Source organism: Poromitra crassiceps (assembly GCF_964638095.1).
Source record: "Poromitra crassiceps genome assembly, chromosome: 25".
Classification (NCBI taxonomy): Eukaryota; Metazoa; Chordata; class Actinopteri; order Beryciformes; family Melamphaidae; genus Poromitra; species Poromitra crassiceps.
The window spans coordinates 12662717-12682381 of record NC_139649.1 but is presented as its reverse complement, the minus strand read 5'-3'; the positions used below and the strand labels follow the sequence as shown (position 1 = coordinate 12682381).

The following is a 19665-nucleotide window of genomic DNA, read 5'->3' as shown; positions in this document are numbered from 1 at the left end:
AAAAGAAAAAAGCCTCGTCTTCCCCACAGGTACTATGGTGGAGCAGAAGTGGTGGACCAAATTGAGCTGCTGTGCCAGAAGAGAGCCCTGGAGGCCTTCGAGCTGGACCCAGCCCTGTGGGGGGTTAATGTCCAGCCTTATTCCGGCTCCCCGGCGAACTTCGCCAGCTACACCGCCGTGCTCAACCCCCACGACCGCATCATGGGCCTGGACTTGCCCGATGGAGGACAGTCAGTAGATGCTTATTTTTTTTAATGTTTATTGTATTCTCCACCATTTTCATTGAGTCTCTCTCACCCACTCATTCTCATGCTTTCTTAATTGACTCACTCACCTCAATACCACACCTCTCCAAGCTTTCACTTTCAGAGTTGAAGGTTTTATTGTTATTCTACATAAGTGTGGCATGCGTCCGGATTGAGGAGAGTTGCTTAAAGGAACACTAACTCAAATTAATAACTCATTAACTCAAATCAACTCTCAATAACTGTCAAACTAGATGAATGACTTCAAAACCATTTACAGTTTGAGAGTTGATTTGAGTTAATGAGTTATTAATTTGAGTTAGTGTGGACCAGTGATGTCACTGGTCCACACTTTAACACTCAATAACTGTCAAATTAAATGACAGACTTCAAAACCGTTTACAGTTTTCTGATATACTACTGATGTTCTAATGATACAAAGCTGGTTGAAAATAAGCGGAGTGTTCCTTTAACACATTGTCTTTATCCTCTACTTATACATTCACTCACCCACTAAATTCTACAATCACTTCATACTTACTTGTGTTTCCCTACATGGGGGACAGTAATTTGACGTTGATTTCTCAAATTGAAAAATAAAATACCTTTTTATCTCGTGGAACATTGATGTAAATTCAACGTCACTCCCAACAGTAATTTCACACCAAAGAAGTCTTTTGCTTTCGATGTCATCAAGTGTATTGCATTCCTGCATACATGTTGGCAGACTGATTGTTCTCTGATAGATTGTTAGTTTTGTCACAAAATGAGCTCTTACTCAGATAATGAGCTAAGAACTCACAATATGGCATTTATTGAGACCTAATTACCGTACCCCAAATTGTTGGTGTTTAAAAATGAATGAATTTAACAAATTTGTCTCAAGTTGACATAGCTCTGTCTGTGTGTGTGTGTGTGTGTTCGCCTGTTTGTTTATACCGGTATGTTAATGTCTCGTCTCCCCAGTTTGACCCATGGCTATATGTCCGATGTGAAGAGGATATCGGCCACCTCTATCTATTTTGAGTCCATGCCCTACAAGCTCAATGTAAGTAGAGACGTCCACTCTCTGGTGCCCCTCAGCTACTGATGTCTGCTTTACTGTTTTAAGGCAGTGATGAAAAGGCATTTTTTTTTTTTTAGGTTAGGTTGATGAGCAATATCACCGGTAAAAGGGATGGGGGTGAAAAACTGCGATAAAACCCAAATCTTTATACTGGACTATGAGGCAAACCTGGGTTTAAAAATATTTTGAAAATGCTTTGTATGTATTCCAGTTTTCTTTACCTGCCTGATGACTGGGCTTTGATAGAATAAAATACAATCCCAGAAAAAAGTCAAGGCAGTCACAGGGAAGTATTTCAAAGTCAACACTCGACTGCTTCGGCTTGACCTTAGATGATCTAAATTACCCTGGAAACCCCACGCTTCTGGTACTTTGTGCAAGTTTGGTAACAAATTATATAAATACAATAAACAAATGTTTGTCTAGTTGTTGACGGAATTTCCCATCTACGTACATTGCCTCCGTCATCATTGGCTGTGTCAGAGCCTCTCCAGCCTTCTCAGATGTCCGAGACGGACTAGTGAGGAGCATTCCTTCCTTCTGCTGGAGCCGCTTCTACAGATACTGTTACCAAATAGTCCCCATCGCTCATCTCATCTGCTTGTTTACCTTTTTATATTAGTCCGTTTGTGTCCTTCATTGCAGAGTAATGGGTTGAAGAAGGGACCTGGGTAAAACAAAAAAACAATTAATTGTACGCACAGAGGTTGATGGATTGCGTGTTCAGTTGTTCGCTCTGTTCACCACTTTTTGCCTTGTAGGTGAACGTGTGCCACAGGGAGATAGGTTACCAGTGTTGGGGGTAACTCATTACAAATGTAACATTACATGTAATATATTACTTTTAGCAGTAACTCAGTAATATAACTTATTACTTATAGGATTTCAGTAATATTATACCAGTTACTTTGTCAAGTAACTCAAGTTACAAATTGAGTTACATTTTATTAAATTAAAGCACATATTTAAAAAAGATACAATCATTTCCTAATCAAACTATGTGTTTTTATGCAAATAACCACTATAGATGACAATAACAAAGGAAAAGAATAACATTTAGAATTTTGGATTGTTTACACTGACTTCAAGGTGGTTGAAATTATTTTTCGGGATGTTCCGGGGCGGCGATGTCATTCTACTGCTGCTGTTGTTTTGGTAAAAGTAGTGTAATAAGTAACAAGTTACTCTACACAGAAAGTAATATTGTAAAGTAACTTATTACTTTCAAATGAAAGTAACTAGTAATATGTAGTATATTACATTTTGAAAATAACTTGCCCAACACTGTAGGTTACACACTGAACCAGGAGACCTGTGTTCGATCCCCAGCAGGAACACTTCCACAGATTCAAAGTGAATCCTTGTGGTTTAAATTCTCTTTTCTTCCACCACCCTCCATGGGGGAGGTCACAGTGCAGGGTCAGCTACAGAGCAGCACCCCTGAAGCTGGTTAGGGGTTCATTGCGTTGCTCACAGAACGTTTGATGCTTGCCGACACAGAGATTCGATCCCCGGCCTTCTGATCATTCTACGATGCAACCCTATTCACCTTATTCACCACGCCCACTTTTTCTCTCTTCCGCGTTCGACGCAACGTATGTGTTCTTCCGGTTCAGCGCTAGTTGGCGGCCATTTTCAAAATAAAACATCAGTATGAATGAAGTTTGGCAACATTCAGAATTAAGCTACACTGCGGCCAACTTCAGTTACATGTTCATAGCGTTACTGCTGCGAGGAGCCGATGGCTGTACCCGGTCGGCATTTAACGTTAGTTACAAAAGCACGTCGACAGTGTTTTCTCACTGCCAGTAGCCTAACTACAGTGGGGTTTGACAGATAGCTAGTCCGACCGGTGTCAGCACAGCCAGCGTTCCCGGTCCTCGCTGCTCGTTAAAGATTTCCAATAGGCGTTATTCTGACTGATAAACTGGTCACATATATGTTACGTTCTCACCCGACAAATATTAAAACTTTAAAACAGTTTGGGTTTTTTTTTAGCTTGAAAACAGCTTTTTGGCAAGTCTAAATGACTGTATGCGGTAGGCGTACTCTACTTCCGTGTTTAAAAACCGGAAAGACGATTAGGAAATGACGTCATGCAGAAGCGTCCTTGTATGGGCAAAGAATAAGGTGAATAGTCCCACCACGTGTTCTATACACTAACGACACACAACATTCTACTGCTGTTTTGCACCGGCATGGAAATCGTGTGTCATCGGGACTCCTCGGTCATGGTAGTAAGATGGGGGAATGGCTTTAGTACGACCAGGTGAACGTATAGATATGATCAGTGCTCCGTAGTGGTGTGGAGATTTCTGGGGTAGTAGTAGTGGTGGTGGTAGCGGCTGATCGATGCCTCGGAGAACCTGCGTGTCCGGGCCTGTTGATGTATGGGCCGGCGAGACCCCTCTGCGAGAGAGATAATGGGAAATCGACAGGCTGGCCAGCACCACTGGCTCCCGTCTTCACAATGGGCACCTTGATGGAGTGAGGGGGCATCCATAGATGTGCTCTGGAGATGGGAGATTATCAGGTTGTCTAAAGCTTTACCCCCTCCCTTTGCTCAATGCTCTCTTCTTTTTCTCATTCCTTTCTTCTCCGTCTCTGCCTCCTTCGTCCCGTCTGTCTCTCTCGCTCTCTTTCTGTCTCCCGCATTTTCTCTGCTGTTACTCGGAGGAGGAGAGGGATAGGACCGTGTGTTCAGGCATGAGACGGGCTCGTCATTTGACTAGTAGGGTCTGCTTCGGTTTCACGTGACTCTGATCACATCCACCGAATAGTGGATTGTTCAATGTGTCTCTCTAAGGGGCCCTTTACACGAGGACAGTTTCTGGAAGAAACGACACAATAGCGTTTCCCTCACACCTTCTCCCTGTTTACATGAGCGCTGTTGAATTTTTAAAACGCCGTAATGCACATGCCAGGTCGCTAGGTGGCAGTGTGATGGTCAACGGGGCGTATAATCCATTTCGTGTACCTCCTCAGAATAACACTCTTGGATAAGGCGTAGAACTGCCAGTATTATCTGGTTCTGCCACGTAAGCACCCGCAACATCAACGAGAGCACGACCGTAAGATCCATGTCTGCTTCTCTTCGTGTTGTTTTCCTGACTGATGACGTTGTGTAACTCGCGCACGGCCATGACCGCGTGCGTCGCGTGTGCCGGCACGTCAGAGTTCCGAGAAATGAGCCGTGTCTAAGCGATTTACATGGAGCGCTCAGCGGGGAGCGTCACCAAGAATTCCACTCTGGAGGGTGGTTTCAAAATGTGTCGTTTCCTAAGCGCAAATTCGCCGTCGCCGTCTAAAAGGGAGGCACTAACGATAAAATAATTCCCCGTCACCATAGGAAACCGTCCCCGTGTAAAGCGCCCCTAAAAGTTGCTTATTTATAGGAAAGCCCTTCTCCACCCGTCCTCTGATCCGTTCCACCTCATCAGGTCAGTTTAGAAAGCCATCTCCACATGTCCTCTGATCTGTTCCACCTCATCAGGTCAGTTTAGTAGCTCTGTGAAAGATGACATTGGCCGAAGTAGGGCTGCATTATTGCAATTGCTCCATCATCTTCTTTCAGGAGCCCTCTTTCACACCGCCTGCTCCATCAATGTGACGTCGTGTAAACAGGCCAGTGGAAATGCCACTAGACATCGGATCAGCAATATGTCATTTTGTAACACAAGCCACTCGCCGTTGACTTCAATGTAAAATAGCAGTACCAAAAAAAAAATATATATAGAGAAAAATAACAGAATTAATCTCATTTATTAATGACATGACATGACAATATGTTACAACTCGGCCGGCCCAGAATGCACAAGATTCATCGGAAATATTACTTTGACGCCAACTTACGCACGTAGGCTACTTGGCTCAGGCTAGACTGCCGGGGCTGTAATGTAATGTGACATGAGTCGCATGGTTTTAGATGGGTCCAAGTCATATTTCCGTTGTATCTTGTGCATTCTACGGCCAGATGAGTTATAATATATTGTCATGTCATGGTGTCTTTGACATCACATTTTTTTGTTCTTTTTTTTAAATAATATGTTTATAAAATTTTTCCCTGTACAATTATCAACTGTTATTGCAAGTATTACAATATAGGTTTTGTACAATAAACACAACAAAACAAATACAACCCTCCCACACACACAAACCCCCACTCTCTCTCCCTCTCGCTCTCAACATCTATCAACCAGTGGTACTTAATAAAGTAAAGACAATTTTGAACAAAAAACAAACATTAAAGCAACATTTTCAGAAGAAACCTGGAATCTACCACATACTGTAATTTGACATGACAATTAATTCTGTTATTTTTCTATGTTTTTTTGGTACTGCTATTTCACATTGAAGCGTTGAAGTCAATGGTGAGTGGCTTGTGTTTTCTCCCTAAAAGGGGGCGGGACCATATTGCTGTTCTGATGTAATATCAGTGCTGTCCATTTCCAAGCTCAGGAGACGTGGATATCATTATCACACATAACAATTAGACCGGTCATTCATGATCAATCAACAGTCAGGTTTTTCTGGCAAAATATGTTTGTTTTGTTGTTGTTGTTGTTGTTGTTGTTGTTTGCTGTTTCTGAAAAGAAAATTGAATGACCAAAAAAAATGACACGTACCGAACAATCACAACATTAGGACTGTAGTAGGAGGGGAACGCAAACCACCATACGACGGGCTGGAGCTTTACTTTCATTTAGGAAAATATGGAATTGGACAGACGAGGAAATGAGAGAGGTCCCGGGAGTCGGGTGGACGGAGAGATGAACCTGCCCGTGTTCTTAAACCGCAGAGACTCCAGCAGTTAAATGTAATGTCCAGAAGATGGCAACAGCATATGTCTTGACTGTCGTGTGTAAAGAACACAAACCGCTACCATTACAGCACACTCAATCTTTCACTTTGATGGGTTTCTTGTGTGAAAGGGCTACAGGCTAGGTTGAAATGTGTCCCTTAGACCAATGCCTTTCTCGTTTAAGGTAGCTGAAGTACTTAATCTAAAACTTCCAATGTCCAAACATTTGATCTCTCCTGTCCTCCGTGTTGATGTTTGCTCCTGCTCCTCAGCTGCGTTGACAGTCTCACCCCCCCACTCACTCCCTCTTTTCCGCCGCGTCTCTTGACCTTTTCTCCTCTCTACTCTCTCGCTCTATTCTCATCAATCTCATATGCTTCTTCGTCTCCATTTTTCTCCTGTCCTCCTCTCCCTCTCTCCTCCTTGTTCTCTCTCTCTCTCTCTCTCTCTCTCTCTCTCTCTCTCTCTCTCTCTCTCTCTCTCCGTCTCCCTCCAGCCTGCCACAGGACTCATCGACTACGAGCAGATGGAGATGACGGCCAGGCTGTTCCGGCCCAAGCTCATCATCGCTGGCACCAGTGCCTATGCCCGCCTCATTGACTACGCCCGGATCAAGAAGGTGCACGGAGAGCCCTTCCTCCTTACTCAAAACTCACCCAGGCTTTACCTCTCTCTCTATTTCACCCTCTCTCTCTCTCTCTGTCATTACATTACATTAGATTACGTCATTTGGCAGACGCTTTTATCCAAAGTGACTTACAATAACACATTTTTTGTCAGCAATAGAGCAATCAACTATGGAGCACAGTCTATGACAACTACAATTTCTGAAGGAACAGTGGTACGAGTTTAGTTTAGGATTTTATTTTTTATTTTTTTATAGAAAGAGAGAGAAAGAAGTTAGATCAAGAAGGGCCCAGATGGAGCCTGAAAAGGTGAGTCTTTAGTCTTTTCCGAAAGATCGGCAGTGATTCAGCAGTCCTGACCGAAGGTGGAAGCTCGTTCCACCATTGGGGTGCCAGGGACGAGAAGAGTCGAGATCTGTCACCCTCTCTCTTTCTCTCTGTCACCCTCTCTCTCTCTCACCCTCTCTCTCTTCACCTGCTACCTGTTCTCTCCATTCCTCTTCTGTCATTGGAAGGTTAGGAACCAGGTTTCTCTCCTTATTTAAAACTCAGTCTCAACCATTACTTTTGAGCTGTTATACAGCCCCGATGCCTTGCTGTTGGGCCTGACATAGCCAGAAGAACCACTTTCAAAAAGTCATTCTCTTAATTTCTGTTGTGTAATCTGTATATATCCTATCCTGTCTGCTTGGACTCATTGTTGACCATTCACATTCAAACGTTAATTTTTTTCCACACACCCTGTTTTTGTGGCCCTTTACAGATTACACTCACAAGTTCACGCTCACCCACTCGACTGAACTCTCTCGTATGCGTACGCACACACACGCACACACACACACACACACACACACACACACACACACACAGCAGCTACCTTAACCTCACTGCTCTCTGTGCACAGTGCACAAGAGCCCCCTTTTATTTGTTTTGGTGTTCTACCCGCCCACTGGAGGTGCGTTCACACACACATGACTGGCCCTCGTTGCGGAGTGTCCCACTTTAGCCTGTACCATCAGATGGAGTGTTACAGAGATGTGTGTTTATTATTAAGCACCATAACTATTAGGCCTGAAGTGCGGCCATATATCCTCCCCCCACCCCCCACACCACCCCCTGGCGTTTCTCTGTGGAGCTATTCACTGTTTGATGGCAGAGGATGCCAGGCTGGGCTCCCCTCCAGCTTCTGAGGGTTATGCTATCTACACTAGATTAGAGCTGGCTTCCTCATCCCCCCCCCCCCCCACACACACACACGCACACACACACACACACACACACACACTTTTCTCCCCTCTCACATTTGTTTCCCCATCGGCATTCATCCAGTGCTCTATGTCACCCTCTTGTGTTCTTTATTCCCTCCAGTAAACCGTACCGTCTCCCTTCCCCTTTTTAATCTAATAAGCACGTGCCGATTGAGTCGAGATAGGAGAGGGAAGGGAGATTGTCGGGGATAATGCATATTAATTGGGGCTCTAAAAAAGATTGTTTACTGCTCTGATCGTTCGCCAGGGAGCCATTTGCATGTTAGCGAGCTATTTATTGTTTGTGCCTTTTTCAATAAACGCTGGCAAGGATTTATTGAATTATCCTGTAAACACTCGGAGCCTCTGAAGACTCGCTGAGGAGTGTAATTACACTTACAGCGACTTCATTTTTGAAATATTTGCCCTTTGAAAGGATACTAACTGCCATGCTAGAATAACAATATGAAAGCTTAACTGTAGGGAAGAATTGAATGTCTTGAGATTGTATCGCACATTTTATATCCTATTTTAACATTATACAGATGCAGTCTTAATAAAATGCACATGCATGTACATTGACTGAGATGGAGTTTGAGGCAGATTGAAACATGTTCCTGGACAATACACGAGTAAAAGAGTGATTAAATGTCCAAAATGGACAAGTGTTGAATTTATTAGAACATCCATTTGGTTTTAGAGTTCTCATAGTACGGTAGTAGTTGCCCCTGCATGCCAAGAATAACAATCTATTTTAATGCAAAAATACTCGCAGCGATCGGGAGAGTAAATTCATGATTTGGGTCCTGTGCTGAAAAGACTTCCTGCCTCAGTGTGTTTGAAAATATATTAATCTTAATTCTCCGTTTGACCTCTCACCCCTCTACTCCCTCAGCTGTGTACAGAGTTGAAGGCGTACCTGCTAGCTGACATGGCCCATATCAGTGGCCTGGTGGCCGGCAAGGGCCTCCCCTCTCCTTTCGAGTACGCTGACCTGGTCACCACTACCACACACAAGTCCCTCCGAGGAGCCAGGTAAGACCTGGTCACCTCTACCACACACAAGTCCCTCCGAGGAGCCAGGTGTGAAACACGGGATACCCTCCAGGGCTTGGCATTAAGGCTTGTTCGCTAGCTGTTAGCTATGTTAGCTAAGCCCACTACTGCTGCTGTAAAAAAAAAAAAATAATAATTTTATTAGGATGTTGCTTGAGATCAATTATGTATTTTTTTTAGCAAGACCTTCAGTTCTTCCTATCAATTTAAGTTATTTGGCGGAGGATCATCGAAGTTGTCCTGCTTTGCAATTGGTCAAAGAGTTCGATGATTGACAACAGATGGCAACCAATCAGTTTGGGCTGAAAAATACGTCATTGAATCAGTGGCGGATAAGTGTCCAGACACTAATGAAGGATGCATTGGTGCTGCATACCAGGCTATGACTTTTGTGCCTGGACAAAGTAGAAGGTAAATGTACTTGTCCGAACGACAAGTGCATCAGACAGTTAATGTCAAGTCCTGCCCTCACACTGAACCAATAGGGCTGACGGCAACAAACAGATTTTTGGTCATGCTGATTTAAAGGCATCAGAAAGTATTGCACGTTTTTAAAATGTGGGATTCTTAGAACGGGGTCTCAGGTGTTTTTTCTTTATATATATTTATTTATCTAGTCTGTGCGAGCACGCAAAGAACTCTCGTTTCTAGTGTAATATTGATCATGTCAAACAGGGACACCACAACGACCCACAGAGTTGCATACAATTTTAATTAACATGCTTTTTCTACAAGCATGATTTATACCGAGTAAATGGGTTTTATATTGTCACCAAAATACATCGGATCATAAATTAGATGATACTGATGTGATTAATCAATGGTTCACTTATGGTCTAGGTGCCAAATGGCTATTACAGCTCACTATATGTATGCCACGCTGTGTGTAATGGCTCTGGCTCACTGTATATAGGCCTAAAAGTCCCTCTTTGATGTTATCAATGTAGATATCCAAATCTGTGCTCATGGTTTACTAATCCTTAGTACATTGGAACAAAACCGTGCCCACTGATTTCCACATCATCGATGACCCCTGGGGCGGCTCCACAGTTATCCTTATTGCACTATAGGTTTATAGATGAATCATGCTGTGTGTTGAATATTCATTCATTCAGCACAGAAATGTGTCAATTGTTTTCATTCTTGTTATTGGACTAGTTTGATAGAGAAATAAATAGGGATGCACGATATATCGGCAATCATATCGGTATCGGCCGATGTTGGTCATTTTTTAACATATCGGTCATATCGGTATCGGTCAGATGTTGCAATGTTAATATCGGTTATCATTATCAGCCAAATTCTTCACATTGATATGAAATAATGCAGTAAATCTATGATTTATGGGCTTTTCCAAAGGCTTTGCAAATAAAGAAATGCATAACTTTTTCAAATTCAGTGTTAACATGTGTTTTTCAGTATGTACAAAATGTGATGATCATAAAAATGTGGTTTTATACAGATCATATCGACATCGGTAAATATCAGTTATCGGCCATAACAGCAATGTTAAATATCGGTTATCGGCATCGGACAAAATCTTCATATCGGTGCATCCCTAGAAATAAATGGTGCGATGGTGGTGCTGCTGTGGCATCGCCGTGCAGCCGATGGGGCTGAAAAGCAAAGCAGGTAGGAGGGAACGTGGGTAAATGATACGAGCGTCAGGGTGGGGCCACATGCCAGACGCCGAGGGGTAGCAACCTTTGCTGTGACAAACAGCCTGTTCCACTTCATTAGCGCCGGACACAATGACATCATTCAGGGACAGCGCTGGCAGAAGTTGTAGGTTGCACTCGACGACATTGGGGAGCCACCAGAGTAGGATGAGGCACGGCCTGTTTAGCATCTTCTTCTGCACAAGTTACCCAGGGAGACAGGGTCGCAACAGCCAATTGAGATGGTAAAAAGACAGCTTGCAATAGATTGTCAACCAAAACATGATGTTTTCACGGACCACCCGATTAGCCGATGAAACCGCCGTGTTTCCATAACATCCACAAATCATGAAGTATACCAAAAGCATATGGAGTCTGTATAAATTGTAGCAGATTTATTAGCTAAAATGCCCTCGTGCAAATACTTCTGCCATTTGAGCAGATGTTTCGAGGCGGTAGTGCTGTAGATTCTAGCACATCAAAATGTGTTGCTTGTTATTGCATAGCCTGCTCTGTATCAGAAAGGTGCGACGAACTGCCATCTGTATCGAGAATTAAATCAAGGTTGATGTAGCAGACTCAACAACCTGTTCAAAAGTATGGGGTGTCGGTAGAGTCTGAAGGGTAGCTGGATGAACAACTGGCGACCTAAAAAAAAGTGTCAACTCAGTACCATGGCCTAAAATAGCGGCTTCATAGGTTCTTCTGGATAGCTTCTTCTGGAGGAGAATTTGTACTGCATGATGAGGTACATACAGTAGACAGTGCATTTTGAATCTAGCACAATGGGAGTGCTGTGTCAATCATTAATTCAGTGGCAGCAATAGACCTGAGGCTGGAGATATACTGGCTGATGCAAGTCTTCACGTGCAGATCCTGCATCCCTTTGGAACGTCGGTCTTGCACATCCTACACAAATCAAGTACATCTCCACCCCTAGACCAGTGGTTCTCAAATGGGGGTCCGGGGACCCCCAGGGGTCCGTGGCACTTTGCCAGGCGGTCCGGGAAAAGTTTTCAGGAAAATAAAAATAAAAACTTTTTTGTGTGCAAAAGCTTCATAGTTCAACGAAAATATGTTATGCTTTAAATCTAAAATGGTTTATGGATTACATTCTAATCTAACGAAACTATCAATTTTTGGGGGGGTCCCCGGTATATTTTCTATCTTGTAAGGGGTCCTTGGCTGAAAAACATTTGAGAACCTCTGCCTTTTTAGACAACCAGGGTGACCACCCACCACAGCAGGGAGTTGAGCAACCGGCCGTTTTCGTTACCATGTTGTTCCAGGATACCAGTTCCAAAACCCTCTCTCATATCCACAAGGAGGTGAAAAGGCAATGTGTAGTCAGAGATGCCGTTAGTTACAAGTCGCTAGATGATAGGAGTCTCGAGACACACACATGCGCATACTTTCACCAACAGAAACGTTGCACTGCACGGTGAAATGCTGCGTTTAGGACACGTCGTGCCCAAAATGAGATGTGGGGCAGAGTAAAAGTTAGCTTTAATGCTCTGCTCTGGGCCGTGTCTGGCTGAATTTACGTGCTGTCGCTGATAGCTGCGTCAATTTACCGCGAGTTAGGAGACAGGAAGAGTTCAAACGTAGATTGTGTCACTTTTGAGAACATTTGTAAAATAAAGTGTCTTGGGCTGTGCAGAGCAACATAAATATTTAGAGAAGTATAATAGTATGAAAAATATCATATAATAGTATTAAAGGAGAATTTCGGTTTTTTACACCACGGTCCTCATTTCCAGGTTAAAATATGATGTTTTACTCACCGAAATAGTTTGGCTTCATTCGGATGCCCACGGAAGATTTTGAGCTCCGAGTAGTCTCCTCAAACAGGCTATAACGAGAGCCTGCGTGGGGCATGATGGACGGGAGTGCACGCGCTCTCTAAATGACACTTTTTCTGTCAGATCACGGTTCATTATGGTTGGAAATATAATTATTTAGCTAATAGCTAGAAGCTAAGCTAACAGCAACACAGCAGTCAGCGTTGATCTGCCCCGGATGGGGTTACAGTGCCCATCTTCCCCCTCTGTGAAACCTTCTTCAGAGAAACCACAGAAGGGGGAAGATTCTCCTTTAACGCATCACACACCGTCTAATCTTCAGCAAATAATTCAATTATTTATGTTCTATATGTTCGACTATAACCATAACATACAGTTAACTTAACATAGGCCCACAACTGTTTACTATTGTTATACGTAATTTAAAAATAAATCAATGGCAATCTTCTTTTCTTTTCTTTTTTTTTTGTATACAGCGATTTTAGATAGAGGTGCACGATACCGTGAACCGGTTTGTATTTTTGCCTAAGATTATCATACCGTCAAAATCTCATTTTAAAACAGATGCGTTGGCTCCCACAATTTGCAAATGCAAATGCTCCCGCCTACCCGTCTGTAGCCCGTCTGAAATGAGCGGGACATCCGCTCATTCCTCCAATCACCTGCCTCGGGTTTGTTTACATGTCATGATTGGTCAAATACCATCGAACTTCCTTCCGGTCTGAAGCGTTTTTTCATTGGAATTATGACAACTTCCTCTGGCCACATTTGAATGGGCTGAAGTAGACTGTCTCTGGAACATTGGAAGATTGTGGAAGAGATAGACTGCTTTGAGAGACTAGGCCCAAGTCTCTTGGCCTCACTCTTGTTCTCATTTACCAAAAAATGTATCTGATGGCGACCATCTAGGAAGAAACCTGCCTTGAGTTTAGAGAAAAATCACGTGGTTAACCTAGTTGAGAGGCTTGGTCAGTACTGTAGAATCCTTTGTTCTGTCCACGTCCAGGGCCGGCCTCATCTTCTATCGTAAGGGTGTTCGCTCCGTGGACAAGAAGGGCAAGGAGATCATGTACGACCTTGAGGACAAGATCAACTTCTCCGTCTTCCCCTCCCTCCAGGGTGGACCTCACAACCATGCTATCGCTGGTGTGGCTGTAGCACTCCGACAGGTCAGCCAAACAAACACTTGATTTCATTGTAAATATAAACCATACCTCATTTGTCGAGGCTACACATTCTTTTCCTGGTCCACTAGATATTTTATTTTGAGGTATTTCCTAAAAAAATTTGGCAATAACTTGTATTTACAGTTAAATAAAGATTAACTCGCCACCGAGATGCTTTTGCGTAACCTGACCCAGGACCTTGTTCATTGACCTAAGCATTTTCTCTTTAATTGTCTAGCAAATGTTTACTGTCTGCAGTGCACCTTAAGGCTAAGCTAGATGGAGAGCTGATAACCCATTACTGCTGCAATACTGTTTCTGGAGTGCTGTCTACTAAAAGTGCTATAGTGAGATTGAATTTTAACTAGATAAATTAGATGGATATATATTTATCTTTGCTTTTCATTTGTGCTAGAGAAGAATGGGTTAACTTTCCATCCACTGCACAATGGACATGTTTATTTCTCTAGACCATGAACCCCCAACAAACTCCAGCTTGTGTAGTAAAGTAGTGCACTATTCTGGTTAACTCAACCGTTTCTCTCTGTGTTTTTCTCACGTGTGTCCAGGCACAGTCTCCAATGTTCAGAGAGTATACCTCCCAGGTCCTAAAGAATTCCAAATGTATGGCCACGGCTCTTCTCGGCAAAGGCTACACGCTGGTCTCAGGTAATGTCACTTGGACTTAAAGGAACACTCCGCCCATTTTCAACCAGCTTTGTATCATTAGAACATCAGTAGTATATCAGCAAACTGTAAACTGTTTTGAAGTCTGTCATTTAATTTGACAGTTATTGAGAGTTGATTTGAGTTAATGAGTTATTAATTTGAGTTAGTGTGGACCAGTGATGTCACTGGTCCACACTTTAACACTCAATAACTGTCAAATTAAATGACAGACTTCAAAACAGTTTACAGTTTTCTGATAGACTACTGATGTTCTAATGATACAAAGCTGGTTGAAAATGTGCGGAGTGTTCCTTTAAATATGCCGTCTTCATTCCCAAGTAGATATTAGGTCAGCAAACAACAACAAGAAGAAACACACGGGAAACACATCAATAATGACAAATATGTCCTGTCACAAAATGCAAATTGCATGGTAAAAACAGAAATACATTCAAATTCGTGATTTGCGAATAGGCTAATGTCAGTGTATTTGCGCTGTCGTTCAAGAGAAGAAAATCAACCGAAAGTGGTCACGTTATGGTTTTGAGCAGGTGTTTGGATTTCCTTGGCGTTGTACAGCATTTAATATGCTCGCCTCAGCTGTTTTGGGATGTGTAGCCTTCAGAAAAGCCTAGCAAAAACACCGCAGATTTGTCCTGTGCTTACACTGCATTGTGAGTGCCCACAGCCTGCTTTTCAGTCCCTTTGTAGACGTTTGTTAGAACAATTGTAAAAAGGTTGATGAATAATAAACTTGTAAATAGGAATGTGTTCTTATTCAAGTTCGATGGTTACATTAATTGTTAAAGGAAAAATGGGACAGAGGAGCTCAGCAGTGTGAATTTTTAGAAGGTTTTTTATAATTGGTGTTTTCCTAACATATTCAAACTGGAGAAAAGGAACATAGCTTAAAAAGCAGATGAATAATCCAGTCTGTACGGGCAAATGCATAATTTCGTATATGAATTATTTCGTTATTTACAGTGCATCTAATTTTATACACACAATTTACTTTTTAAGGTGATTCTGACGGTTAATTTATGACATTGAATTTAAATAATAATAATTTAACTTTATCTGGATCACTGATTATATTTTCTGCTATGACGTTTTTATGACTTGAAAAGTAATACACGCACTATGCTAATTTCTCCCCGGAATAAATTTGAATGTGTAAATACAGGGCCTGTAGCGGCATAAAGTTAGTGTGTGGACAAACGAGGGAAGATGTATGACGAGCATGAAGATGCGAAAAACAACACTACACAACCTAAAGTCATTTGGGTTCATTGTTTAACTACATTTTAGAGCAAAGTTGATATTCCCTTATCTCCCCGGTTCTATATCCTAAAGGCTAACGAGTGAAATAGCGCGACTTCATTCATGTCGCACCAAGGCTGAGCAAGTATGATGTGACAGCTGAGAAGACAAGTTCTGGTCTAAAAAAAACCACAAACTCCCCTTCTCTTCAAAAAGTTTTTCCTAAGAATGCTGAATATTTCAGGCGGGACGGACAACCACCTGGTGCTGGTGGACCTGCGGCCTAAGGGCATTGACGGGGCGCGTGCGGAGAGGGTGCTGGAGCTGGTGTCCATCACTGCTAATAAGAACACCTGCCCCGGGGACAAGAGCGCACTGACTCCTGGTGGCCTCAGGCTAGGTATGGCACGGCTTCACTTTGCACTGCTTTTAGCTTGACGAGGTAGACCAGGTTCCTGACACACTTTCCCTGCTGCTTTTATTCAGGGATATGATAAGGAGCACAAAAAGGCAAGAAAAGCAGTGCTCTCCCTTTTAGAAATGAACGGGATTTGTGTGCCTAAACACCGACACGAATCATCCCACACCAGGAAGCCATGAAATCGTTCACTTTCTCAAGATATTGATCTTGATATGTTCTCGCTAAACTTGACCTTGCATTTAACGAATAGGGGAGGAGTTATATCACATTTATCTTGCACTTGAAACCTTCCGTTTTTACTGACTTTCTCAAAAATGTAGATCTGCATATGTGTAAATTGGCCAGCCACCAATGAAGCCACAAGCACTGAGCAGCTTCTGATTAATTAAGTCTGTTTGGTTTACTCACTCGTCTTCCAGGAAGTTCAAGAGCCACACATTTAGCTTTTCCTTCAGGCTAGATGGAGTTCACCTACAATACTCTGCACTTATTATTACCTTTTCCTGAGTTTCGTCAAATGTGAACTCAAATATATTATTGCACTATCTGCCAAACCCTAGTGGCTGGACTGAGTCAGTAGGATTTGTCATACCGTATGTAGAGTCTGTGAATTAGTCACTCAATTTTCATGAAGCTTTAGGACACTCTTCAACATCCCTTTTTTTTCTAAGACCACACAATATCCTCTTTTTTTATATGTAGAAGCACAAGAAAGAAAGAGTTGGACTTGTAAAAAGCAAATTAAAACTCAATCCATTACTTTAAATCTCAAGTAGCAATTTTCAGGATAACTTATTTCAGTCCCACACGGCGGTGACGGTTGCACCGTAGGACCCTGCAGTGTCTTGGGGAATCCAATCTGCTTTCTCGGGGCAATCGCCTCCCACCTTTCAACTACAAATTTGAGACAAATTGTGAATGAAACCGGCAATTTGCCACCCGGTATCCCCCTGTGAACAAATGGCCCCTCCTGATTCGAGGATAAAGCTTTTCCATTAACCCGCGACTCACGGCACACCTGTGCTCTCCTCTGTACCCAGGTGCACCGGCCCTGACCTCCAGACAGTTCAAAGAAGCCCACTTTGTACAGGTAGTCGAGTTCATGGACGAGGGCTTCAAGATCGCCCTGGATGTCAAGAAAAAGACGGGTAAGCCTACTGGAGGCGAGGGGACTGATTAGGATGTAACACGCTGGTTGGCAACATTTATGTACCTCATGCTGTTTCTTGATTTGTTTTGTTTGGGCTCAAAGCAACCATTTGAAACTGTCGAATGTATATATTAACACACTCAACAAAAGAAGTACAACATCTTTGCCAGGTGCTACACACGAGTGTCTGCTGTACCTGGCCTAGAGAGATGGTTAAATTATGTGGCCACTGTTAACATGAGAGGAAATCAAAAGCCCGTTGGTGATAAAAGAACAAGTTAAAAATGCTGAGCCTATCCCTCTATCTCTTTCGGTCTCTCTCCCCCTCCTCTTCCTGTGTCTTCTGTAGGAAAGCTCCAGGACTTTAAGGACTTCCTGCTTCACGACCCAGAGACTGTGGCTCGCATCGCTGACCTGCGGCACCGCGTGGAAGCCTTCGCCAGGCCCTTCCCCATGCCAGGCTTCCACGACCACTAGGCCGGCCCGACGGGGAGCCGGAGCACCAGGGCTGCAGACTGGAGGGTGTGTGGAGGGAGAGGGAGAGATTGTGGTTGGTGCATGTGTGAATGTGGATATCTCTGGAGTTGAATCGGACAGACTTCTTTCTGGGAGAACATTGTTTTGTAATACTTTTTTGCAAGTCCTCCGTTCTTCAATCCAATCAATCAACTCAACTCAATCCATGCATGTACAAGCACGGTCTCTGTGTTGAGGTTGAGAAAAGAAATTTGAGTCATTTTTGTAGCGCCACAGAACCTATTTTATATTTATGTGTAAAGATCTCTTTGTGTGAACATTTCTTTCCCAGCTGTTGTCTTTGCACCACAACTTCAAAAAAGTCAGAAGATCAATCAAAACAACAACTAACATACGCACAGATTGCTATGTGAAGCTCTTGCTGTCACAGACTGCACTACATGATTCATTTATAATTGGGTATAATTAGATGCACCGAAGAGTCTTAATGCTGTAAAATGTCTTAACTATTGTGACTAATGTAGATGATTATATTTACATGGAGATATGTACATGTATCAGCCATGTACTGTTGTTATGTTCTAGAGGAGTGTTCCACCAAGCAGTGTTGTTAGCCTGTTACCCTCTTCTTCTTGGGGTGGGGGGGTATCCTAAATCAGAAATTAGAGTGAGAGTCTATGCTAACTCAAAGTTTTGTTTCAGAATAATTATTGAAAGATAGCCCTCTAACTTGGTGATTTCTGGAATAAGCGTTAGTAGGGTCGGGTCCAAGTCAGTGAAAAGCAGGATTTTCCCCCTGTTCTTCTGATTATCTCTTTTTCTTCTGCCATATCATAATTACACATTTGAAATAATTTACCTGTATCTCCTTTATTTTGTTTACGAATAATTTTGACAGATAAATAACCAAATGTAACAATGAATAGAAATGTCACTGTGGACTATTTCATGCTGTCATTTACAGTGCACGTGTTTACAAAGAGTATATACTTTTCTATGTCTTATTTAAACAGAATTAACTATCTGGAACTTTCGTCACCTCACATGGTACGTCTTAAAGTTTGAAAATGCCAGCTCATTTGTTCATTTTGTATTTTAAGAGATTTAACACATTGCAATGCAATATCACTCCATGTTTGTTCTGTGAAATATTATGCCATGACGAGTGTTCAATGATGGAGATTGTGGAGCAGCTAGATTTGATATACGTAGTGTCTTCAGAGGTTTTTTGTTTGGTTGCCTGGTTCATCTGGTTGTGTTTTGATTGTTCTCACTGCATCAGTGAGCAAGCAAGATCTCTACCTACAGCACAATAGAAAAGAAAGAAAAGGAGGTGGGAGATATCATTGGGATACTTGTTGACTTCGCACAATAGTCTGCTTCTAGATTGAGCCAAAAGTATTCTCCAAATCGCAACATTTTGAGAGCCAATAGACTGGATGTTGCCAAAATATAAATATTTTACAATATTGTTTGCAAATCATCTGATATTGCCTACCTAAGTTCATTTCACATCAGCGCAAGTTTGAAATTACTTTGTTTTACAGAACATTTTTATTATAGATAAATGATTAATCCTAATAAAAAAAAATCCAATAACTCAAATACAATTTGGTTTGTGTCATTTTACAGTATATACGTATTCATATGTGTATCACGGTTTTCATATTTTGAACAACCCTGACTGGTGATTAATTAAGTGTGTGGGGGAAGATATCAACTGTTGAAATGCGTTAAAAGTTAGCATGGGAGCATAGATGTGTGTGTGAGTTGGGGAACAAAGGATCCAGTAGTGTGTGAGTAGGAGGAATACTAGCACCAGAGGGTCGATGGTGGGCTCTGGGTGTGGTTGTAGTTTATCTTTAAGGGTGTGGCTGGGAGGCAGAAACTGTCCTCGTTAGATACTGCATTAGTGAACAGTGATCTACAGAAGTCTCACTTTACTGTCTACTTGCTGTACTACTTTGCTGCACTTGTGCTCTAACCCAAAGAGGACCTGTTTGGAATGGAATTGTTTGCTC

The 19665-nt window shown here is 42.4% G+C and overlaps 1 protein-coding gene across 2 annotated transcripts in view; it reads left to right on the top strand.

Moving 5' to 3' along the window:
- Positions 1-19230, top strand: part of shmt2 (serine hydroxymethyltransferase 2 (mitochondrial)) — a 41736-nt gene extending 22506 nt beyond the window's left edge. Inside the window, exons 4-12 of one of the 2 annotated variants that reach the window (XM_083660536.1) lie at positions 30-230; positions 1212-1293; positions 6609-6731; positions 8881-9020; positions 13508-13670; positions 14237-14336; positions 15841-15996; positions 17058-17165; positions 17517-19230. In XM_083660536.1, coding sequence (XP_083516662.1) covers positions 30-230; positions 1212-1293; positions 6609-6731; positions 8881-9020; positions 13508-13670; positions 14237-14336; positions 15841-15996; positions 17058-17165; positions 17517-17644 — 1201 coding nt within the window. In that variant the 3' untranslated portion in view covers positions 17645-19230. The remainder of the gene's footprint in view (positions 1-29; positions 231-1211; positions 1294-6608; positions 6732-8880; positions 9021-13507; positions 13671-14236; positions 14337-15840; positions 15997-17057; positions 17166-17516) is intronic. The other variant, XM_083660537.1, reaches the window with a different exon arrangement.
- Positions 19231-19665: the final 435 nt, after the last annotated feature.